This window comes from Carassius gibelio, chromosome A23, assembly GCF_023724105.1.
Source record: "Carassius gibelio isolate Cgi1373 ecotype wild population from Czech Republic chromosome A23, carGib1.2-hapl.c, whole genome shotgun sequence".
In the NCBI taxonomy this organism is placed as follows: Eukaryota; Metazoa; Chordata; class Actinopteri; order Cypriniformes; family Cyprinidae; genus Carassius; species Carassius gibelio.
The window spans coordinates 13,744,725-13,769,215 of NC_068393.1; the positions used below are offsets into that span (position 1 = coordinate 13,744,725).

The following is a 24,491-nucleotide window of genomic DNA, read 5'->3' on the forward strand; positions in this document are numbered from 1 at the left end:
AATATTTTTTTGAACCCTACTGTTGTGTAGTGTGAGGATGTTATTTATATATTAGGGCTGTCAAATGATGAAAATTTTTAATCAAATTAATCTGAATTTTCAGTGGATGAATCAGGATTAATCACTATTTGCAATTACACCTGAATCCTAACCATTTTTTTTGCTGAAATGCATACCAAAAGATAAATAACAGGACACAGATACATAATTTTCATGCATTGATTCATCAATATATGGTTCTTTTTTTCTGAATTTCAAAAGTTTAACATTTACTTAGATCAAATTTACCTGAGCACTATATCAAACCATGCCATCAGATAGTGTAAGAGTTTTAGGTGAACCAGTGGTTAAATATAGCCACATATCTATGAAATTATGCATAGAGAAACTCGAAAAGAATGAACTCAGAAACACAAACATGCGCCACCATCACATAAGCAGTACTCTGGGCACTCTTGTTTTTGGGAGGTGTTCATTTGCTCTGCCACAATACTTTAAGATAGATATTTTCACGTTCTGCAGGCTTCAAGTGCCAGTAAAACCAAGTAAAAATGCATATGCTTTTCCAAACAGCTGTAATTTTCGCTGCATTGCATGTAGGCGTTCTGCGCATGTGCAGTGTGAAACACAGGACGCTATAACAGGAAGAAGCTCCAGCGTATCAACTACCAAAGTCGTCTCTGTTTATCGAGCTTGGCATGAATGTATTTGAGAGTAATTTTTTACTATCTTGAGAATTCATTGATCGACGAGACTTTCCTGACCTGAATAATTTGTCACACTGCGCATGCGTGAAATGCGTTAAAAAATTTGACGTAATTAAACAACTAATTAACGTCGTTAACGCGCTATTTTTGACAGCCCTAATATATATATATATATATATATATATATATATATATATATATATATATATATATAGATAGATAGATAGATAGATAGATAGATATGATTTGGCAGTCATGCTGGTATTTTCAGGTCATATTTTGTGTTCTCCCCTCATCTCAGCACAATTGGGTGTCTCGGAGAGCTGACCTAGGCCCCAAGACCATTGAACAGATCCATAAAGAGGCAAAGTTGGAGGAGCAGGAGGAACAGAGGAAGGTCCACCAGCAACTCTTGTCCAAGGACAACAAGAGGAGACCAGGTCAGAAAGAGGCTTCTGCTATAGGCTACTCCTTTTTACAGTTTCCTCAGTCTTGTGGGCCTCCTTTCATTTTTACACTTTCTGATGAAATATCTGTAGTTTCTCTTCATGTTGCAGTGGTGCAGAGAGAGGAGACCCCTTTCGTTTTTACACTTTCTGATGAAGTATCTGTAGTTTCTCTTCATGTTGCAGTGGTGCAGAGAGAGGAGACCCCTTTCGTTTTTACACTTTCTGATGAAGTATCTGTACTTTCTCTTCATGTTGCAGTGGTGCAGAGAGAGGAGACCCCTTTCGTTTTTACACTTTCTGATGAAGTATCTGTACTTTCTCTTCATGTTGCAGTGGTGCAGAGAGAGGAGACCTGGAGCACTGTGCCTATGACTAAGAACAGCCGAACAATAGACCCCGCTAAGATTCCCAAGATCTCGAAGGTAAAGTCCAGAAGTCAAACTAAAAACACATTTTCTGTCTAGTCTAGTCACGTCTAAAGATAGATAGCATAACTGAGTTTTAGAGAAAGAGATTCTATATCTGCAATTCTGTTTCTTTTTTTTCGTACTCCCCTATGATCTGTTTGGAAGTAAAGAAGCTGCATTTTCATGTAAACAATTGATCTTATCAGCTGAGTCACATTTATGGAGGTTGTGCAAACTAAACCTTGCTACTTGTCATCGATTGTGCTTTGTAGTGTGCTGCTTTAAAGCATTTCACCTTAAAAATATATTTATACAAAAATAATATTATATATTTTTACATTTAACATTTAAGGAATGAATGACAAATGAGTGATCAATTTTCCAGTTTATTTATTAAAAAAAAATATATATATATATATATATATATATATATATATATATAAACTGGAAAATGTATCACTCATATTGTATATATATATATATATATATATATATATATATATATATATATATATATATATATATATATATATATATATATATATATATACATTTATTTTATTTTTTTCTGCATCTGAATGTGCTAAAACAATATATTTTCATATGTTTGAATGACTATTCTACTAATTGGTTTTAACTATAACTGCAAACTGTCTGACGGCTGGAGCACAGAATAAGCACAATTAAAACACTACCTAAAAAAACACTACTAAGATCTGGATGAATTCTCTAGCCCTTTTGGCAAATCTCTTGTTGTAAGCTTAAATATAACAGTATATAGTGAGGATCAGTGGTGTTAAAATATTTTTAACAGGAAAAAAATCAAAATATTAAGAATTGTTATATTTTTTGCAGTGTTTGTAAATATGTTAATTAACTGATTGGCTCAACAGCCCTATCTGATGGTTTTTCTGTTTGCTTGTGTATTAGGATCTTAGTATCTCATTGACTCTTGATTGTTAATCTGGGGATCTGCAAGTGTGGTAAATACGGGAGGCATGCAAAGTGTGCATTGCTGCAGGCCTGCAAGACCAGGATTAAGAACTTCCGATCTATATGAATGTGTGAGATGTAATATGATTCTGTGTGTGTTTTCTTCAGCCAACAGTAGATGAGAAGATTCAGCTGGGACCAAGAGCTCAGCTGAACTGGATGAAGGGCAGCAGTGGAGGGGCTGGAGCCAAGGCCAGTGAGTCAGGTAAAGTAAGACTGAAGCAGTCAGACATGGGCTGCTGGCTCTGTCAATTCAAGCTGTTTTATAGTTTATGCAGGATTTTCTGGTTCTAAACTTTGACTAATGTGAAATTTCATCCCTTTTTTTCCTGTCCTTTGTTTTAGATGTCTCTCGTCCCAGCGCCAGTTTGAACCGTTACTCACCCCTGCAACCCTCAGCGCCCCTGGCCTCCTCTCTACCCTCTACATCCCCAGATTCTGATGCCAGGAGAGTTCTCAGCAGGTACTGTACACATGTATAATATAGTCAATGAGAAAAGGAACATACATTTTCATTCTTACATTTTGTCTGAGATGTTTAGCAATATTTTATATACATCTCAGACTTGCTTCTGTTATTATTACAAATTATAAATATTTATATTTATTTATAATTATAATTTTACTTTATTGTTATTTAATTATATAATTCATTGCAATTATATAATTATTATATAATTATTTTTTTCCTTTTTATTTTCAGGCTATTCAATTTATACTTTGCATTTATATAATAAAATTCATGTTCAAATGATAATTATATTCATACGATTATCTTATTATATAGTACATTGAAATAAACAGATAACAGCTTAAAGATTAATAAACTAATTATATATATATATATATATATATATATATATATATATATATAATTTTACATTTTATTATTATTTTTTCATTTGTAATGAATTGAAGGAAACACTTTTACATTTGTAAATTCAGGAATGTCTGTATCTGTGTGTTTGTGAATTTCTCAGTCGAGGAAGCTCAGGTCGAGAACGTAATGAGAAACCATTGAGTGCGGGTCCCGCTCGGACAGGGCCCATCTCATTGGGCAGCAGCAATAAGGAGGCTCCAGAGGAGTCGGTCCAGGAAGTGTCCCGCAGAGACTCGAATGCCTCAGACTCGCCCAAGCTGCCCGCCAGCACTGCAGACAACAGCAGACTGGAGCGTAGCCAATCCAGGGAGTCTGGTGAGCCGCATCCATACCCTCGCACACATTATAGTGTTGCTGGTTGCATTATGGTGAAATACACGAAAAGAAAATCCAACATTAAGGCTGTCTCTCATTGCAGCTGTTAAACTTGAAGTACTGTCAGGACCCTCTCTGGATAAGCCTACATTAACAGAAGAGGACATGGAGAGGCGGTCCAAGTCCATTATTGATGAGTTTTTGCACATTAATGATTACAAGGTTTGTACCCAACCTTAAATCACCCAATTGCTATTTTATGCACTATATAAAAAATAAATAAAAAATATAACTTATAAGGCTGTATCTCCTGGTCCAGAACAGCAGTAGAGGAATTTCTAAGCGTAGTATACTTGTGCTGCAGGAGGCAGTGCAGTGTGTGGAGGAGCTAGAGCAACCTGCCATGCTCTATGTGTTTGTGCGTGTGGGTGTGGAATCCACGCTGGAGAGGAGTCAGATCACGCGAGACCATATGGGTCGGCTGCTCTACCAGCTCCTGCGGGCTGGAATCCTCCACAAACTTCACTTCTTTAAAGGGTGAGATTGCAGTACTTGCAGAAATTCAGAAGAAAGTTATAATTGCTGCATTAATAATATTATGTGTGCTTTAAATGGGTCTGTGATTTTCTATTTTTTTATTATGCTTCAAAATAATATAATCTTACCAAATCAACTAAAAAAAAAAGATGCATCCGATTCTGGGATTTTTTCAATATATTTGTTTCTTCCCCCAGGTTCTCTGAAACTCTTGAATTAGCGGATGATATGTCCATTGATATTCCTCATATATGGCTGTACCTTGCGGAGCTGGTGACCCCTGTGCTTCGAGAGGGGGGAATCTCTATGAGAGAATTATTTAGGTGAGAGTTGGTGTTGGTGAGGTGTTATTAGATTCATAGAGTTCATCTAAATCAGCTTTAGTAATTGCCTTTACACGCATTTTATTTGTCTTCAGTGAATTTAGCAAACCATTACTCCCTGTGGGAAGAGCTGGGATAATATTTTCTGAAATATTGCACATTCTATGCAAACAAATGGTAAGCTGAAACATTTTGTTTGCATTGCCATATTTGTAACGCTTGTTAGTGTGAGAATGGTGGGAAATTATTGCATTGTGTGTTTGCAGAGCCATAGGAAAGTAGGATCATTATGGAGGGACTCTGGGTTGAGCTGGGCAGATTTTATTCCTGAAACAGAGGATGTGCACAGCTTCATCACAGAACATGTGAGCTTTGATTTTCATTCTCTTAGATATCGAATATATGCTAACTATCAAAACATTCACCGATGAATCAGCTGTCCCATTACATTTATGATTTGATCTTCCAACAGAATCTAGACTTCACACTTTCTGATGGCTCAAACCTGACCGAGGCTGTCTCTAAGAGAACACTCTCGCCTGAGGAACTGAGCAAGCAACTTGAAAAACTACTACTTGAGGACATGGCTGGTGATGAACGAATCTTTGACTGGGTTGAGGTACATTAAACTCCAGCTCCTTAGACTTGTTTTATCAAAAAATGTGAATGATCTTGTCATCGATGTCATTACAGGCCAATCTAGATGAATCAGAAATGAGTTCATCGCCTTTCCTCAGAGCTTTAATGACTGCTGTGTGCAAGGCGGCAGTGAAATGTAAGTGAAAAGCTGTTTTGGGTAGTTGAGATTAAAAGTGTATAATATGTGCATGTAATATAATTTAAAATATATGTTATATTAATGTTATTTTTGTATGCACATCAAATTCTGTGTATTTATACAATAAACATTTTTTTTACATTTAATTCTATCAAATGGAGAAGGAATTGCTTATGAGATCATTCACCCAGCGACAATTGTTTGAGTTTGGATAGTGGTGCATATACAGTTATGCAAATTTAAGCACTTTTGCTGTTGCACAGGAAAGTGTTTTTTTTATGAGGTACAGTTTCAAATGTCAGAATGTGAAATCCTCCAGTCTTGTGTCTTCTGTCTGCAGCCGAGGGCTCCTCATACAAAGTGGACTTGTCCATAATCCAGAGGAGATTGCCTGTATTACACAAGTACCTTAACTCAGACACAGAGAGACAGTTGCAAGCACTTTACGCACTTCAAGCATTGATAGTAAAACTGGACCAGCCTGCTAGTGAGTAAAACCTTTCACATTCCCATTTATAAACTCACACCGCATGTGTTATAAACGCTATTCTACAATGAATGCTATTTTTTTATGTTGATATTTCAAGTAAACACCAAGAGATTCAAATACTTTATTTTTGTAATATTTTTGCAGATTTGCTCCGGATGTTCTTTGACTGTTTGTATGATGAGGATGTGATATCTGAAGACGCTTTCTATAAGTGGGAGGTCAGTAAAGACCCCGCTGAACAGCAAGGCAAAGGTGTGGCCCTGAAGTCAGTCACAGCCTTCTTCACGTGGCTGCGCGAGGCAGAGGAGGAGTCCGAGGACAATTGACGAGGGGGCAAACAGACACATTTGCCAACAAGTTCTGAAGAGACAATAGTCGCTGAAACAATAACTGCATCAAATTAAAATGTGACATAACAAGCAACACATTATGCATCAGGATGGATGGAGCACAGCAAGATTTGGAATGGTACGGGTCATGCAGTGACCCTATGATGACTTGCAATTGCTGGAGCACTAAAAAATGTATTATTTATAGAAATGTTTTTTTTTTACTTTTTAAGAGGACTTTAATAATACAAACATGTAACAATGAAACAAAACATACGTTCAGACTCCTTTTTTTTTTTTTTTAAGAACAGCATACACAAAAGGGTATTTAACATTTGCAGTCACAACGAGCGGTTATTGGTGGATGGAGAAATAATGATAATTTTATTATTAATATAATGACGGTAACTAATTAAACAACTAAAAAAAAAGTTTGGTTAAGCACAGCGAAGACCTGGTCTGCGTTTAGTACATCGGTACTGAAGTTTTAGTACATCTTTAAGGTTATTATCTCAATAACCATACCAAATGTCCCTCTGCTTCAGCTTGCTCTTTGTGAAACATTCAATCTGGCAGAAACTTGCAGGTACTATGCATTCAGGGACTGCTGGGACGACATGACGAGAGCTCAGAATGGATGTCAGTGAGCAGATGGTGACAAAACCACTAAGGAGGTGTTGCTGAATCTAAAGTGCTTGTTATTCTTCATACTGATAGAGCAAATATAAAGCTTGTAAATAAATGAAAGACAAAAAAAGTTTCATAAAAGTACAAAACGTGGTGATGGTGTGCATTTCCTAGTGTTGTCAGTGACGCCCACGCTGGTTTTGTTACAGCAGTCAAATGAATCTTATTCAGTCAACAAATATGTTCAAAATTTTGGGGTTGCTAAGATTTTTTTTGTTTTTGAAAGAAGTCTCTTGTTCTCATTGAGGCTGCATTTATTTGATCATACACAGAGTAACTTAATATTGTGATTGAAAACTTATAGTAATTGTATTATTGTTAATCAATACATTTTGAAATGTTACTTATTCATGTGATGGCAAAGCTTAATTTTAGCAGCCATTACTTGGGTCTTCATTGTCACACGATCCTTCAGAAATCATGCTAATATGCTGATCAAGAAACTTTTTTGTTTTTAGTTGAAAATTGTTGTGCTGCTTAATGTTTTAGCAGAAACCATAATACATTTTTTTTTTCAGAATTCCTTGAATAATAGATAAAGTAAAACCTCTTTGTTAATTTAATGCATCCTTGAGGAATATAAGTACTTATTTTAATAGTAAAAGGAACAGTAAGTGTACAAGTAAATTATTGCATTAAAAAAAGTGGGAGTGGTAATGCATCACAATAAGATTTAGGGTGCTTTCACACTTGGTTCGCTTGCCTGGTCCGAGCTTGAGTTTTGTATTTACGTTTTTGAAACTTTCCTTTAGTTTACAAGGCTTCGGTACATAATGGCACTTGGGTCTGTCTTACGAATGCACTGCAAAATCCTCTGAAGATCGCTGAAGGCGAACAGAAATGAGATATGCAGCTCACTGCTTGCAGCGCTTTTCATGAAAGTGAATGAAACGCACACATTTCCATCAAATAATACGTCATTAATAACGGTTCACTTCGTCGATTTGGTACGATTGCGTTCACGTCAGCAGCGAACCGTACCCCAGACCACCTTTTTAAGCGGACTCGGGTACGGTTCGCGGGTGAGCACGTTCGGAAGACAGCGTTCACATCATCCAGTCGAACCTGGGTGCGCACCAAAAGTGCTAGTGTGAAAGCATCCTTAATTTGTTAACCTTAGGAATGAACTAAGAATTATGAACTTAAACTATTTAACAGCATTTATTTGTCTAGGTTAGTTCTTTATAAAAGTACTATTATTCAGTAATTGAGGTTTAATGTATTATGATCAGTGTTCATTCATAGAACCTTAATTAAACATCAAGGTTATGTTGTTCATTGTTAAAGGAGCATTCCGTAGGTTCTGAAATTTCTAACCGTTACTGACACCATTGGCCGTTAGAGGAACGGCAGCCAGTCTCATGCTCGTTCTCAGTGCGCAGATGAGCACGCTCTTTTTTTTTTTTTACTTCGAGGAGTGTCCATGGGTGTCTGAATGGTGCTGGAGGCTGGTCGCTTCTTTCCATCTGCAGAGTCCATTTGAAAACACTATTGCCGCTGCTTACTATAATGGCTGGCCTGCCGTACTGTTGTAAGCATAGACAGTAAAAGAAATGGACACAGCGACCCCATTGAAACTAAACTGAGACAAGTGAAGCCCATTTTTAGCTATTTTTAGCACTTCCGTTTCTGAAGCGCAGACTCAAACGAAGCTTGACGATATCAGCAACCTGTCTGACAGATGTACATCTTCTAGTAGCTGTGCGTGCAAACTGCCATTGTTAATCTTGCAGAGACGGCGAGCTTGAGGGGGGAGTTCTTTGGCGTGAGTGAGCAGGAGTAAGTATTCTGATTAATTATTTTGTAAAGTATTTTAAAAGTAACGCCAGTACGCCATATTAAGTTAATTGCCTGCAAGCTTCTCCTCCTGTCTGTATGGTAATGCGACAGAGAGTCGCGTGGTTATGACGCAATCGTTAGCCTATTTTTTTACAAAAACTGTTTCTATGGGGCCATAATGTAACATAGAAGGTAATGGAGCCCTTTATACATTGTCGTGTATCTTTAGAAATATATAATGGACAAATGGAGTCTTTAAACGCCTCAGATGTAAAGTTATTCGCTGTCAAAGTGACGCCAAAATGAATGGGAGGTCAATGGGATGCTAACGCAAGTGAAGTTCTGCTACTCCAAACAGTCTGTAGACCCAGAGGGAGTCAGATCTATGTATTGTTGATGTATAAAAGAGTTTGTCAATAGGCTGTGATAAGACAAGTGGAATATAGCTGCTGCCATACATTTTAAGCATGTGAAACAACTCAAATGTAAGTGAAAACAGACCACAAGTCACCACGCCTCACCTGCCGAAAAATTGCAATTGAACAACCTTCATCATTTATCACAGCATCTTTAAAAGGGCTACATTTATTAGTTTGTTGCCAGTTTAATATTTTTTACACTGCAGAATACCGAATATTTACGTTATTTTTTATTTTTATTTTTTTGGACTCACCTGATTGTGCATTCATATGATATGATGATTTTATGATAGTTTTCTTCATTTAATAATGTATAGTGTGGGTGGCCCTTCATTGTATTTTGCCATGTTGAAATAATGGGACCCACGGTGCAAACGTCAACAGAATCCGAACGCTCATTGGCCATCACAGAAAATTAGACAATGGAAACAAATTACCTTGCTTTACCAGCTGAGACAGAGGGCTAATCAAAATAAATAAAATAAAATAGAGCGTTAACATCCATGTGGCGCACACAATGTGGCTGTAATTGGTGAAACCTGGGGGCATCGTTTTGTTGCACAGGTAAGGGGATACTTTTTTTTGTTAACTGCTCTCTAAAACTAGCATCAGTGTATTTAACATAAAGTAATAATTTACAGTTTGTAACCTTGGTTCTCTGAAACAGCGAATGGAGTCAGCAATCCTGAGACCTGCTGTTCTCAGCGGGGCCAGGCCTGCCTCAACACACTGACAAAATTCCTTGAGCTTAAAGCAAGGCCAAAGGGGAGGACTGAATTTGTTCCACACACCTTGGTAGGTGAAGCAAAGGAATTTCCTTTGTGGAGGATAAATACTTTCGTGGAAGAAAGCATCTCTCAGATCGATCAATGTGAACCAATTGTTCTGATTTGGTGAATGTAATAATAATAATTCCTTACATTTGTATAGCGCTTTCCTAGGCACTCAAAGCACTTTACATTGTCAGGGGGTATCTCCTCATCCACCACCAGTGTGCAGCATCCACCTGGATGATGCGACATCAGCCATATTGCGCCCACCACACACCAGCTTACTGGTGGAGAGGAGACAGAGTGATGGAGCCAATCAGCAGATATGGGGATTGTTAGGAGGTCATGATGGTCAGAGTCCAATGATTTCAGCAGGAGTCTTTCAGAATGTAAGCAGAGCTCCGTTGAAATGAGAGCCTCTTTTGCCATACAGAAGTCTGGGCCCCTTCATTATTGTGTGAATCACCCATTTGGGAGCTGACACAGACAGCCAGGCTGTTACATGACTCATGAAAGACCCTACACAAACCAGATAACTGCTTTAAGTTACTAATTCATCAGGTTTGCTCATTTGTGGTACAACGTTTTTATGTTTTGGGCAACACATGGGCTGGAGCCTTTATTAACTTAACTTGAGTGAGATGAGCTAGGGGAGCTGTGTGGTGGCACTGCTTGTCTACTTTTTCTTACTATGTTTCCCTCTGAAATGGGGAAATGCACACTGGGCAACCTGGGGAACAGTACAGCCTCTGCCAAATCCGAATGGGTACCCACTGGCAGTGGACCAAGTCGATAGGATACAGTAACCTCCATTTTTTGAATGTAGGAATAAATGTAGTGTACCCAGTAGTGTTTAGCACATGTCAGGAGAACAGGAATAAGCAGCCTTCTGTGGCTGTGAGAGGGTATGAGGAGTTTTCCATTATACATGTCCCTTTCTTGGTCTGATGCCTGAAGTGCTGGACATTCATTATTGAGGTCACAAAACTCAAGGAGGACCAATAGGAGCAGGGCAGCAGGAGAATTACTTTATGGCTACAGTTCTCTATGAAACTGTTGGCTTCTTGAATGTGTTTAAGACCCATGCAAACAATGGAAAAGGGATGGGGATCCCTAGCAGCTATGACAGCACTGTATACGTCTAGGCAGGCTGGCGACTGGTTGTTCACGGGTGCATCCGGATTCCATTAAAAAAAGCCCAGATAGTACAGAGAGTAGATGGAATAAGGAAAAGGTGAGGTAACAGGCGGCAGCCTAGTAAAAAGCGCGAGCGTGGACATCTTGCAGAATAAACAGCTGACCTGGTAAACATGGTAGGATGCTTCTGCAGAGGCAAGGCATGGATGCCCTTCCCATAGGTGGATCTCGAACACGAGATGATGAAAGAGAACTATAATTCTGACCAACATCGTTAGGTGGCAGTGCAGTGTCTATGGTGCATTCAATTCATGTCAGAAAGAGCAAATTTACAAGTTGAACGCACAGAAACACCGCTAAGATGTTGAATTGGAAAAGGTTCCCGAGTTGTGAGCTTGCCAATTTGTTGAAATGAACAATGTGATGAAAATGTACAATACAATAAAATAAATATACATTCATTTTATAAAAAAAACTTAATTGAATAAAACAATTTTAAAAAAGCCTGAAGAAAATAGCTCTGCCATCTTGATCTAACCAAATGACTTGAATGCACCGGCAATGTAATCATGACTTCCCAACTTGTAAATACGAACTTCCCAAGAGGAGTTAAACACACAATAACACTGTTGGTATCCACACTTAAATTACCTATAGCACAGCACTGCTAACGTGGATAGTCACTTAACTTCTGAATGCAGTTAGGAAAACATCCAGTAATCAGTTTTAACCACTAAACAGTACAGTTGAATAAAAACATTCATCCACTTGCTCTGATATGAGGATCTGTGAGGTTTTGACTCATCGGAAAAGCAATCATCTGACAACTTGAATGTTTTCTGAGTTTTATTTTCAAATATAAAACAGAATCAGAGACTTGCTCTCAATAAATACAGAAATTTGATCAAATGATGAATGCAAAACGAGTTCACACATTAATGGTTGGGATAACAGTGATTTATGAAAAATGATCCCAGTTCATCATATCATACCAAGATGGGTTTTGAACTTAAATGTAGTGATATTACTGACAGTCCTTGAACTTGAATACTGGGAAATGGGTTTTGGAAATGCTGCTTTCACTTGAACTAAAAACATGACAATTGTGTAATCTTTGGGCTATTTAGAACATATTAGGCACATCTTGGAAATTAAAGTTTTAACTCCCGTTATCCCCGTGTCAAAAATGCCACATTTGACTACAAAATCTGATGTGAATTGAGGTGCATCCTGCGAGATGAAGAAACCTGAATAGTTCACTACTTACACATGATGGCACACTGCAAGGCTAAAAGGTACAAAATTTTCCTTAGCTAACCAAACATTACACGTTGCTGTGACAATGACAACCGGAACTACGACAGAAAAATCACAAAGTCCGGTTCAAAACAGTAAAGAAACCGTAAACCTGTTTCCATACTACCATATGATGAACATCTGTTTGCACAAATGGAAAAGTACTTGTGCTTGTCTTCCTGACATGATGGATTGTTTCCCCCTCCCAGGCCTGGTACAGCTGAATACACGAGAAATTCTTAATCAGGTCACATCATCATGATTTAGGGATGAAACCATTTGACTCACGAGAACTATACACAAGTTTGTGGTTTTGAGGAGCAGCCATCCCCAGGATCCAAAGCCAAAATGGGATGAGGAAACCAGTGCAGAGATGTTAGGGTGTCCTTTCCAAGCTATATAAGGCTGTAGGAAAGGCTATGGGTCCTTGAGCATACTGATGCGGGCAAAGATTTTCAGTGCTGGGCCCAGTTTGATGTTCATGGTGCTCATGAGATGATCCTCTTTGAGGAGCATCAAGGCCTGGCCATCGATTTCCTGAGAGCGAAACTCTTCAGCAATCTCCTGGCAGTCTGATGCAAAACAGAGATTTTTAGTCACTTTTTAATTATTTGTTACCCCAAAAAAACAATAGGAACATTATGGTAGCTACCAGGCAGAGAGCAGATGAATTCATAGACATCCTCGACATTCCACTTGGTCGGGTCACTGGCAAGGAAGTGCTGCGTTAGGAGAGGGAGCTCTCTACTGTGATCGAATCTTTCCTCGTTCTGAAGCCGTTGGGCTCCAAAACTGCAGTTGGACAGTGGCGAAATGGGCTCTTCGAAGCTGGACATGTCTGAACACTGGCTGGACTCACCGTGACTTGGATGAGAGGGGTGTGGGGATAACAAAGATGCTCCCATGGTTCTTTGAGTGCTTGGATTCTGTGAGAGAACAAGTTAGCACATTTTTCTGCAAAGACAAACCCAATGGGACACTGCAATGGGACAGGAAGAAACAGTGATTACCCGTTTTCTAACATCCATGCTGCTGTTATGATGATTGGTGTTGGAGGCTTTCTGTTTCTTTGGGTTCTCTGTTGTGGATTTTCCTGGGAAAAGTCCCATTCGTTTTGTGCATCCAACATTATACCTAGTAGAGAAGAAAAAAAGAGAGAAACAAACATATAAGCAAGTGATGATAGAAAGACTTAATGTATATGCTACAGAAGAATCCCCATACCTCTTTGCACACACCGTAGAACAAAACCTCTTCGATCTCTTGAAGTTATATGCAAAGTCTACAATCCCACAGAATTCACAAGACAGCACTGGCTCTGCATTCTGATTATTCATCTCTATGAAAGAATTGACATGGCTGATTGGACAACAGTCGGAGCATCAGTGATCCATCAAATGTGTAACTGAAGGCTGGAACACTACACAACACTACACGATCTGAACAGATTACACTAGACATCATATATTTGATAACTTTGTAAATGGTTACATCGAAAGTAGGCATCAGACACTAAAAGACTGAGGATCACAAAATATAAGACTTTCAAGTCAATCCGAACACAAACTCCCACTGAAACATAAGACACATGACGGATGAAAATAATCACACACTACGTAATTTTCTGTGAAACCTGTCAGCTCATCGGCAGACAAACTCTAACTTTGGGCAAATAAGCTGGATCTCATTCAAACTGTAAATTGTGGCAAAAGTCTCAGCCTTAAAGTGACCTTTACCTTGCTGTGAAAGATCCTCCATCTCAGAGTCTGCATTCTGAAGGGTCTGAGACCGCTTCTCTAGGTCTGAATAAGCCTGATGCTGCTTCTGCTTCTTTAAATTCTCGATCAACAAGGATGGACGTTCAACCTGTTAGATGCAGAAGGTGTTGCATAAAAACATTTTTCATCACACAAGGACATATACTGCTCAAATGTACCCATGCACGGGATATGTGCTTGCTCACTACTTGGAAACTTCAACCAAAGTCTGCAGATGTAATTAATGACAGTGCTATATTGTCCACTAGAGGGAAGTGTGCTTCTTTTAATAAACAAGGACTTAAAATTAATTTTATTTTAAAGCAACAGCTTGCCCAAAACTCATGTGACTATTTTTTTCTGTGGAAGACAGAATATATATTTTTAAGAATATTATTATATGGGGACAAGGGTTGTCAAGCTCCAAAATGACAGAAAAAGTGATATAATTATGTCCATAAAACAGTACATTCCAATTATATTTGCAGTATTATTTGACAAAGTGTTGTGTTTTTATTGAAGCTTGACAACTTAAATCCTCGATTCATTTTAATTAAATGCAAGAGAAACTACCCGCACATTATTCAAAACTTTTCCTCATATTCCACATAAGCCAATGTTTATGTTTAAAGACATGTTTAAAAAACCAAAGATGTACTATTGAAACACTAACTGCTGGAACTTTAATATTTAGGCTTTAGCAGCTGTAACGGTTTCTAACACAAATAAGCATAATAATGAAAACAAACTCTTAAATAGTTACAACACTATAGTTTTATTAAATACATTAAAAACAAAACTGAAAAAAATATCATGAGAGAATCTGAAACAGACAATGGCAAACGTAAACAACCAGACGTGATGGAGTGAAATAAACAGCTACTCACGGGAAACGGCTCGGCTCCCTCCTGAATCACGAATCCCTCGATGACATGCGTGAGAATCTGGGGCTTCACTACTGCCTGTGGCGGCGGTTTACTCTCGCCATTCTGCGGAGCGCTGCCGGTCACCGTGGGCGCATTGTTGCCGCTCCCAGAGGTCATGGCTGGAGGTGAGCCCACACCTGCCTTCACATTCACTCTGCCTGCTGAACACGAGCACAACAGCGTCCATCAGAAATCCCATAATACGGACGGCAAGCCCGACTCATTTCTAAGAATCGGTTCTTTAGAACAGCTCGTTTCAAAGAACCGGTTCAGTGATCAGTGTACGTAATTGCGTCATCGTGCGCCCCGTGACATCTCGCCGTTGCATTTTAACACCGCTTCAAAAGCCGTGTGTAGATATATGTCGCTGTTTAGTTTACTACTTTCTTTTAGGTTTCAATGAAAATGGTGTTGATAGTGATTTCGTGTCCAATTCCAGTTCGTTACTGCGATGACCATTTCGAAAGTAAATATGATAAACAATGGTTGGATGAATTTACATTTATGTACGTTTTTTTATATTAAAATTCTGTTTACTGAAACTAACCCCATTTCGAGTGTGTTCAGAAAACTGTTATACAATCGCGTGATAAACATTTTACGATTACCGTTAACGCACACTGTGATACATATATTAGTCATGACACATTTTTTAACTACTCTCGCATTATTTGCTCACATGCAATTGTGTGATACTGAACTATGTGCGTGAATAAAACACATTCACGCTAACGTTACCTGCAACCACTTGCTGATTTCTCCAGCTTTTTACATCTGATCTGTAACGTCTGCACACAGCAAACTGATTTATGAAGAGCTAGGCGACTATTATTGTAAACCATCTATATAAAAAACAGAACTTTCTTAGCATTACCAGTTTTGAAAAACTGCCAATATGACTCTTGAACTGCAGCAGCTCTATTCCCATGCTTCCTGGAGACGGTTCAAAACACTAAAAAACACGCGTTTAAAAAATCATAACGGGAAAAAACCAATCGCACCCCTCCGTCCCAGAACAAGTGGCGAGCAAATCTGTAACTTTGTAACTTAATATCCCTAACATTTGACAGGGTTTCACACTGCAGACAAACGCTCACGCACAGCCGTCCTGGTGATTGTCAACAGCACACGCCTTTGTTCCGCTCACGCACTCTTTACTTACACTTTCAAGCGCCAAAAGAGGAAAACACTGAAGTGAATTTAGCATTCCAACGACTCCGAGTACACTTCCATAATCCACTGGTGTTATATACAAAGAAGTACAGCAAATGATCCGATTCAAACTTTTTGTGTGCTTGGATTTGTTTGTTCTAACCGATTCCCTCAATGTGAGCAGCGGGGCCGCACTCTCTAATCCTCTTTGTATAGGGGAACTGAATAGGAAACATTGCGCAGCTGCGATTGGTCGCACACGCTTGGAATTCTGTCCAATAGCAGGTCACATTCAACACAGAGCCGTTCGGCGATTGGTTAAAACTTGTGAGCGGCTCCATGACAGAGGCTCACGTAGCAGAAAAAGAGCATCTAACGTAATAGTCCGTGGCTATCTTTGCATACTACTCATACTATTTTGGCAGCATGGAATTGCCACATTGCAGTACGTTGGACTTTCTCATGAATAGATTTATGAGTAAACAGAGAGCAATACCTCAGTATAAACTTTATGTTTCTTGAAACATTACTTGATTGGACTGTCAAAGTTGACATTTTTAAAATAATATTGAAAATGGAAAACAATGTTATTTGTTTCTGAGAGAGAGAGAGAGAGAGAGATGTCCCATGACATGGATTATTTTCTCTCTTTTTATTGCTTTATTTTTAATGTTTCCTGAAGTGTACTTATATTGTTAGTATGATCTTTACATTTAAAATTTAGAAATGGAAGACATTTCTATATCCTGATTTTAGCCCTCTGGCTTAAATGCTCTGTTCGAAGGGGCTGTGAGACTCAGAGTAAACGCCTTTTTGTATATCAGAGTATGATATATCAGCTGCACTGAAAAGAATTGGTGTAGAAACAATTTTCACTCAGTACTCGAGACTCCACAAAACCCCCATTATCTATATCCTGGTATTTGAAATTATTCAAAAGTTTGATTTTCAACTGCTAAAGCTGTTTATACAGTATTGTGGCTTTGGTGTACTATATATATATATATATATATATATATATATATATATATATATATATATATATATATATATATATATATATATATATATATATATTCATCCATTATTCATTCTGATTACATTAAAACAGAGGGAGCCAACTTGGCTTATATATGTATTAATCAAAACATGAACAATGCTTGCAGGGATTGTTCAATAAAAAAGAAAAACATGAAACAGTATACAACCCTTACCCTTAACAAACTAAATAAATGGAAGACGAATATGAAGCAGTGTAATAACAAAAATAATCAGTACCTTCTGTGTCTGTTTCTTGACTTTGTTGAGATTGTTTGACGTGGGTTGGCACATCCATTTGTATGGATAGCACCTGCGGTTCGTGAGGAACAGGGGTATCCTTATCGGACACATCCTGTTTGGCTACTCCCAGCTGGAATTAATGTCAGAACAGGACATGGTCAGAATAGGAGCAAATAAGTGAAACTAAGACAATAAGCATACATACATATCAAGAAACGGACAAATACATGATGTTCAATCCACTTACTTGAGTTTGAACTGGCTGGATCTGGACATTAACTGCAGTAAGCCGTAGAGGTGTTGCTTTGCTCTGGCTCATGGGTGGCTGTCCATTCTGGGCAATTGCCTGCTGACTCACAGTAGCAGAATGGAAGATGGTAGCTTGTTGGCAGGTAACAGGCACTTTGGGTACCAGAGGTATAGGGCACTGTTGAGGCTGAACTGGCAGGGCAGGTTGAATGGTTACAGCTTGCACTGTGTGAGGATGAATGGTGGTGGCCTCTAAGAGCTGCGCTTGACCTCTCTGCAGTATCTGAGGCTGCTGCTGCTGTATCACAAACTGCTGCTGGTGCTGCTGGAGCAGCTGATGAGTCTGAATTTGGGTATATGCTAGAATAAATATAACAAAAAACAATTATATTTAATGTTTAAGTTTCAGAGAAACACGCTGTATGGTAAACCAGCTATACTACAGTAGATAGACTCTTAAAAATAAAGGATTCCAAACGAGGGGTTTCATAGCAATGCAACAAGAGCCATTTTGGATTCTCCAAAGAAAATACATTCAGCAAACAATTCTTAAGACTTTTTGTAAAAAATATATTAATAATCTTAATCCTTTTTCCACTATATATAACTTTTTGTGCAGTGTTAATTGTCCAAGGATGCTAAATGTTCTCAATTGAGTTTATGCCAGTAAAGAACCTTTATTTTTAAGTACATAAAAAAATATGTTCTGCATCAAACTATCCACATAATTGTTATGTTTATTCAAGCTTTCACCATCAACTGTTGGTTGGAATTTCCTCTAAACAATTGAATCTAACAACAGAGATTTCACAACTGGGTTCAAATTCTGACCCAACATACACACTGTGTGTTCATTTATATCACCTACGACCCATAGGACAATCGATTATATATATAACATTTTGCTCGGTTGATTTTATATATAAAATTGCCACGATATAAGTCCCATTATATATAATATATATAGAAAAGTCTCCAAATATACATGAATTCACCCCTATATATATATATATATATATATATATATATATATATATATATATATATATATGAAACTTTGACATCTTGTTTGAGCAACAAAACTAAGTTGAACTAACTACATTTAAACAATGATGGATCATTTTAGAAAAAACATTTTACCTACAGAGAACATTCATTAGGTAAAATAATGTCTCTGATTTAAGCCTATAGCAAAACATCCTAAATGTGATGCCTGTGAGATTCCTGCAGGGGTCTTCAGTGTTCGAGCAGGTTTGACTTGCAGACTTGAGGTTAATGGGTTCATTTGGCTGAATTCAGCTTTCTGATCTGGAATGTCAAATGTAAGGTGTATAAAGCATAGCTCTACTCAATCCACTAGAGAAGCGCCATATGACCTGGATGAATCAGATGGCTCCAAGTAACCTTCAGTTAGACATACTCTGACAGCCTGTGCTGTGGTAACTCAGAGGAATGTCAGCCTAATTTGTGCAGGACCTTAAATGTGCTGTGAGTCATCTTAAAATGTTGAATGTTTTAATATTACTCTGTTTGGCTCATCCAATTGTTGAGCCAAAGGGAGGGATGCTGCTAGAGGGCCATGGCAGCTAATTCAAACAATCTAAAAATTATGAATAGATCTTGAGGAAATCAAATTGGGATTTCTTAACTTATTGGAAAATGTTCATCAGTTATAAAATGTTTATCAGTTATAAAATGAATTTGATTCAGTTGAAGCAGCTCTAGAGAAGGCATAGACTCTTTAGTTAACTTCACGCTGCCAAAGTTGCTTGTCGCGACAAAGGGTAACCGTCAAAGACATCAGTCTACAGCAGGGCTCCTGAAACCAGCCCTGGGTTTAGCTCAAACCCTCATCAAACTCACCTACTTGTAAGTTTTCATTGAAGACTTTTATTGGCTTGCTGAGGTGCTTTTGATAGGGTTGAAGCTGAACTCTGCTGGGCAGTGGCCCACCAGGGCTGGATTTGAGGAATCCTGGTTTAGAGCATGACAATGCATAAACTATTTGAAAACAGCTGATTTCTCTCTCTCTCTCTCTCTCTCTCTCTCTCTCTCTCTCTCACTGACTATTGATTTTAGTCCCATGGTGAAGGCAGAGTTCCTCTGTTCATATACGTTATTGGTCTCTAAAGGAGAAGTTCTCCCAACCATTGTTCATTACAGCTGATTAAAGAATCTGTGGGTCCACAATCTCAACCTTGATCAAAATGCTTCATAGAGACCCAACACTTCAATTCTGGAGTCATAACATAGGTTAACATAGGTCTGGTCTTACATAGGTTTCTCTCAAGTCATGGTCTAAATACTTTCCTGCCAGTTTCATGCTCCTGGCTATATGTTTTTCTAGTTTAATGAATTCCTTATGAAGACAACATGGGCAATGGGAGAGTGAGCCATTCAACACACCATTTACATTTAGCAATTGGTTTTTCCATAGACTTTACCTATCTAAATATAGTATTTCCACCAAGATTTACCATAATGACAGGTTTTCTTTTTAGGAGCGACTAGAACTGTGCACATGTTTAACAAATCACAATATTATATTTGTAGGTACATGAAACTCATTTAAGCAACAAGTATGTAAAGGAAAACATACAGATGGCTGGTGTTGCCAGTAAGTACTGAACCTTCTCATGGCTCCAGTGGTTTCTCTGGGTTTGTCAGCATTTCTGTGTGTATACTGGTGCTTTAATCCTCTCTGTCAAGCTTTTAATGACAGGAAATGGTGAGGACCTTACCACATGCACAGAAACCCACACCCGCAAATACGTAACAAATTAACCCGCTTTTGGTTGCCATTTGTATCGGATTGGAGTGGCCTGAAGGCTTGGTTTGTCCTCAGTGTGGCGTGTTGCTGTTAATACGTATGTGACAGATGATGTGTTATGAGATTAATGGACAAGAAATGCAAGAACAAAAAGTGAAATATCTTCAAATATACTAGTATGTGGGGAAAATTGTGTTGCTCACCAAAAAGGCTATGCATCTGTCTCTGATAAAGGATATCCTTTCAGAGAAGCCGTGCATATCAAATAGAGAATCCCACCAGCCACAAATACACACATAGCAGGTGTGTTATCAAGAAACACTGCCGCCCAGTGTGCTCCTCAAGTCCGCTGGCACAGCAACCCGACACCCCGTTTAATGCTCACGGCCAGATGTCCCTTACACTTGAGTGTTCCTTGTTGCTTTCACTCCTCCATTAGGAAGAAAATTGAGACACTATGCTCTCACTAGATCCGCCCCTGCTGCATGAATGTTAAATGGGTTATATGATGTGATTTCAATTTTTCCTTTCTCTTTGGAGTGTTACAAGCTCTTGGTGCATAAAGAAGATCTGTAGCAAAGAGTAAAGTCTCAAATCCAAAGAGATATTCTTTATAAAAGAGTAAACCACGTTTACCTAAAAGCTTGTTCATGCTCATTCTACATATCAACATCACGATGTGGAAAGATTTGCACAACACGGCACAAATGTTCAGGCAAAGAAAGAATGCATAACTTTTATTCTTGCTCTAAGTACGTTTACATATTTAAAGAATATGCCAATGATGATTCAAACGTGAGTTTTGAGCAGTGTAGAGCAGCGCTTGGTGTTTGTAATTTCTCTATCACAAAACCAGACATGGTTTTATGTTTACGCAGCAGGATACACAACGCGATCCGTAAAAAGACAGTATAAGTCATTATAATGCGCAAATCCATGAATGAATGTCAGGATGTAAAGTAATCTTTAAAAGATGTAGGGAGCAATGAACACAGTGCAGGGATCATATCAATCAGAACGCAGTTCATGCACGTAGCTCTCTTTTAACGATCTGGTTATATGAATCAAGTGTGTTAACTAAGAGAGATGTGCAAAATATGCAGAGCAGGGGGGCGTGAGGACTGGAATTGGGAACGCTGTGGTAAGGGGCTTAACATTTCCTCCACACGCTTGAGGCATTCAGCCTATCACAACACACTGGATACCTGGCCAATCAGTGTACACCACGCTTTTCAGAACGATGAGAAAGGCAGGGCATAGAGGAGAAACATTAATGAACATTATGTGGAAACTTATGTTTTTTTTTAACCTTAAACTGCATAAACACATTGCATTACACCAAATACACTTCTTTTTGGCAACGTCATATGACCACTTTAACACAGCAACCAGGCGTTGATGGCTCACCTGTGTTGATGAGAGGATGGCCCGCCACCGAGGTCAGATTGGGACACACGGTAAGTTCCCTTGTTGTGAGGTTACTGGTTTTTTCATTTTTATCCACAGTATCTGAGGGACTACCCTTTGCAGCAGCTCCCTGAGAGTTTAGCTCCACTCCAGGACTCTTCAGTCGGGCCACTGGTTGGCCAGTCACAGAGAGGTACGCTGATCCCCCGGGGGACTGTTTCACACTCAGGCTCTGTAACTGAGACTGAGAGTGGGAGGAAGTCAACGCCCCCTGCTGGCCACGAAGAGCAAGGTTTTGCATCTATGCAGAGAAAGACAGAAGTGACTTTGGTGGGGCATCCGGAAAAAAAGGAAAAAAACGTGCATATGTTGGTATAGATGTAAGTCAGGCTGGTGTATGTCAGCGTTACCTGTCCATTGGTGGGTGGTGGGTTGATTGACGATGCAGAGGTCTCCGGCTGAACTGCAGTGACTGAGGCAGTTGGGGTGAAAATAAGCTGGGGGGACAAAGGAACAGCTCGGCCTAGACTCCTTGCTACTTGTACAAGATTGGTTTGCTGTGCCTGGAAATCACACCAAAAATGGCTGCTTTCTCCCAATATGTGAGTCACATAACAAATACTAGGCTATCAGATTTGACATCAGAGAGAGCACTTGAGCCATTTCAGCTGTTACAGTGCTGAAAGGACTGCATTTACAATTCTGGCAGATCTCAGACAGCTCATTAACTGTTAATCAGTTCCTAGCCAAAACTGTATTTAAAAAAAAAAAAGAGTTGATGTGCCAGTGAAAACATTTTGGTCAGCATCCTTATTAGGTTTTTTGAAAGAGCTGCAGCTGTGCCACGTTTACTCTCCAAGGCCAAATGAAAAAGATGTTGCAAGATGGTACAAAACACACACACACACACACACACAATACAGGAGAAGTAAAAGCAGACCACTGTAAATGCCAATTATTTTTCCATTTTCAAGGAAATTACTATTTATTCATGAGGAAATCTTGAAGAAGACTGTCTAGTAGCAGTGCATTTGACTAGGCAACCAATTTTCTATAACCCACACTACAGTGAGTGCTGCCATTAGGGAACCAAAATGATCCGTTTATATCTAGGATTTAAAATGGGACCACTCCACAATTCCACACAGTGTGCTCGGGTTTACTTGACTATATTTTGCAACCATAAGTTGGAGAAATATATGGCAAAACCTCTTTTGGGCACATTTAGGGACATTGTTGTTTGAAAAATACTTTTTTATTTTATAATTTTACATATATTAGCTGTAGTTTTTTTTTAAGATGATTTCACAATATCACAATTACTTGAATGTAACTTTATCTTTATATCAGGTTTATAAAGGAGGATGTCCCCAAAGGGAGGTTTTTGGAGATTTTGTCAGGTTTAGCTCACTTTTTTGTACAAATTTGAGTCCCAAAATATGATTATGTACACACACAAACACACACAATTAATTAACTAACTAACATGAAAATCTGACCGTTTATTAATATATTACAAGTGTCTTATTTTCTATTTCTCTAATCAACAAAACATTTATTTTATTTATTTTTTAGAAATATTGTTTAAATTAGTACTATAGATATTTGCAATGTTCCCTTAACATCCTTTTACAATATTCTTTTCACTGGTTTGTTAGTGACATTATCCTCCATGACAAGTAAAGTAAAAATAAAATTATGTTTAATAAAATAAAAAGAGTTATGTTTAATCTGTGCTTATTAAAATAAGCATTATGTACAAAACAATAGAAGTCTTTGGTATGGCTCTTTATTTAGCACATGTGGTTGTGTTGTGTGTGTGGAAGAGGATTTACCATCTGAGCTCGTAAATACATGTGTGCTTGGCTGGCGGTGAGTGTGGGTGTGGAGGAGTTTCCAAGCAGCACGGCCTGTTGAGCAATGCAGACTGGAACGGAGCTCCCGCTCTGGGCTCGACTGATCAAATGAGCTGCCGCTGGGGATGTGGCAAGGTTGATCTGTTTCAACAAGGAAAAATCTTAACAACATATGTGTTTTACTTTCTGAAATCCATGTAGTCAAAATAATTCATCATAATCTTGACCAAAACATTACAATTATCTCAATCAGCCAAAAACTAAGGAACCTGCCAGGTAAAAAAAAGGATGGTTGCCTGTAAGTAATACCCACTGACATTATTTGTGTAGCACTGGATACTTGCTGAGTGAGATGTGAATGTCAGGTTTAATAATACTTACAGTGGTTTGGGAGGCCACGGTCTGCTGGGATGTAGTGCCATTCTGACTACAGCTTTGTCTTCCCGCCACTATACTAGCCTATGGGGAATGAATGAATGCCAGAGAAAGAGAGAGAGATGGTAAAAGAAGGAAAGACACAGAGACAGGTCACAAGTCAAACCCAGCACTCATTCTTCAATAACAACAGCACCGAGCAAGAGAGAAGGGAAGAAAGAGAGAGAGGTGTCTCATTTAATGAAATGTGTATAATATTCTGAAAATTTGAAAAGCTTGTTAAAAATATACAAATTGTTGTAGATGTCATTTACTTGCTTAGCAATGGCTTAACTGACTTTAGCATTTTATTTCTGCCTGTTAATTTAGTTCACAGCAATATCCACTGAAAAAACAATACAAACTTGACATGCTGGCCAAAA

The 24,491-nt window shown here is 38.5% G+C and overlaps 2 protein-coding genes across 12 annotated transcripts in view; one reads left to right on the top strand and one right to left on the bottom strand.

Moving 5' to 3' along the window:
* LOC127944899 (eukaryotic translation initiation factor 4 gamma 3) overlaps nucleotides 1-6,984 on the top strand; it is a 38,572-nt gene extending 31,588 nt beyond the window's left edge. For 2 of the 5 annotated variants that reach the window (XM_052541311.1, XM_052541313.1), the window contains 14 exons: nucleotides 1,009-1,147; nucleotides 1,415-1,578; nucleotides 2,665-2,761; nucleotides 2,902-3,019; nucleotides 3,537-3,751; nucleotides 3,855-3,973; nucleotides 4,116-4,288; nucleotides 4,486-4,611; nucleotides 4,707-4,788; nucleotides 4,878-4,976; nucleotides 5,084-5,230; nucleotides 5,305-5,386; nucleotides 5,730-5,876; nucleotides 6,024-6,984. In XM_052541311.1, the coding sequence (XP_052397271.1) occupies nucleotides 1,009-1,147; nucleotides 1,415-1,578; nucleotides 2,665-2,761; nucleotides 2,902-3,019; nucleotides 3,537-3,751; nucleotides 3,855-3,973; nucleotides 4,116-4,288; nucleotides 4,486-4,611; nucleotides 4,707-4,788; nucleotides 4,878-4,976; nucleotides 5,084-5,230; nucleotides 5,305-5,386; nucleotides 5,730-5,876; nucleotides 6,024-6,205 (1,890 nt within the window). In that variant the 3' untranslated portion in view covers nucleotides 6,206-6,984. Of the gene's footprint in view, nucleotides 1-1,008; nucleotides 1,148-1,414; nucleotides 1,579-2,664; nucleotides 2,762-2,901; nucleotides 3,020-3,536; nucleotides 3,752-3,854; nucleotides 3,974-4,070; nucleotides 4,289-4,485; nucleotides 4,612-4,706; nucleotides 4,789-4,877; nucleotides 4,977-5,083; nucleotides 5,231-5,304; nucleotides 5,387-5,708; nucleotides 5,877-6,023 lie in introns of all 5 variants that reach the window. The other 3 variants (XM_052541310.1, XM_052541309.1, XM_052541312.1) reach the window with 3 other exon arrangements.
* A 4,849-nt stretch (nucleotides 6,985-11,833) lies between these two features.
* LOC127944979 (polyhomeotic-like protein 2) overlaps nucleotides 11,834-24,491 on the bottom strand; it is a 30,327-nt gene continuing 17,669 nt past the window's right edge. For 3 of the 7 annotated variants that reach the window (XM_052541429.1, XM_052541430.1, XM_052541434.1), the window contains 12 exons: nucleotides 24,076-24,153; nucleotides 23,674-23,835; nucleotides 22,249-22,401; nucleotides 21,839-22,139; nucleotides 17,660-18,021; nucleotides 17,410-17,542; nucleotides 14,941-15,140; nucleotides 14,033-14,162; nucleotides 13,521-13,635; nucleotides 13,307-13,430; nucleotides 12,949-13,222; nucleotides 11,834-12,868 (listed from right to left, as the gene is read on the bottom strand). In XM_052541429.1, coding sequence (XP_052397389.1) covers nucleotides 12,714-12,868; nucleotides 12,949-13,222; nucleotides 13,307-13,430; nucleotides 13,521-13,635; nucleotides 14,033-14,162; nucleotides 14,941-15,140; nucleotides 17,410-17,542; nucleotides 17,660-18,021; nucleotides 21,839-22,139; nucleotides 22,249-22,401; nucleotides 23,674-23,835; nucleotides 24,076-24,153 — 2,187 coding nt within the window. In that variant the 3' untranslated portion in view covers nucleotides 11,834-12,713. Of the gene's footprint in view, nucleotides 12,869-12,948; nucleotides 13,223-13,306; nucleotides 13,431-13,520; nucleotides 13,636-14,032; nucleotides 14,163-14,940; nucleotides 15,141-16,141; nucleotides 16,352-17,409; nucleotides 17,543-17,659; nucleotides 18,022-21,838; nucleotides 22,140-22,248; nucleotides 22,402-23,673; nucleotides 23,836-24,075; nucleotides 24,154-24,491 lie in introns of those variants that run through there. The other 4 variants (XM_052541433.1, XM_052541432.1, XM_052541436.1 and 1 more) reach the window with 4 other exon arrangements.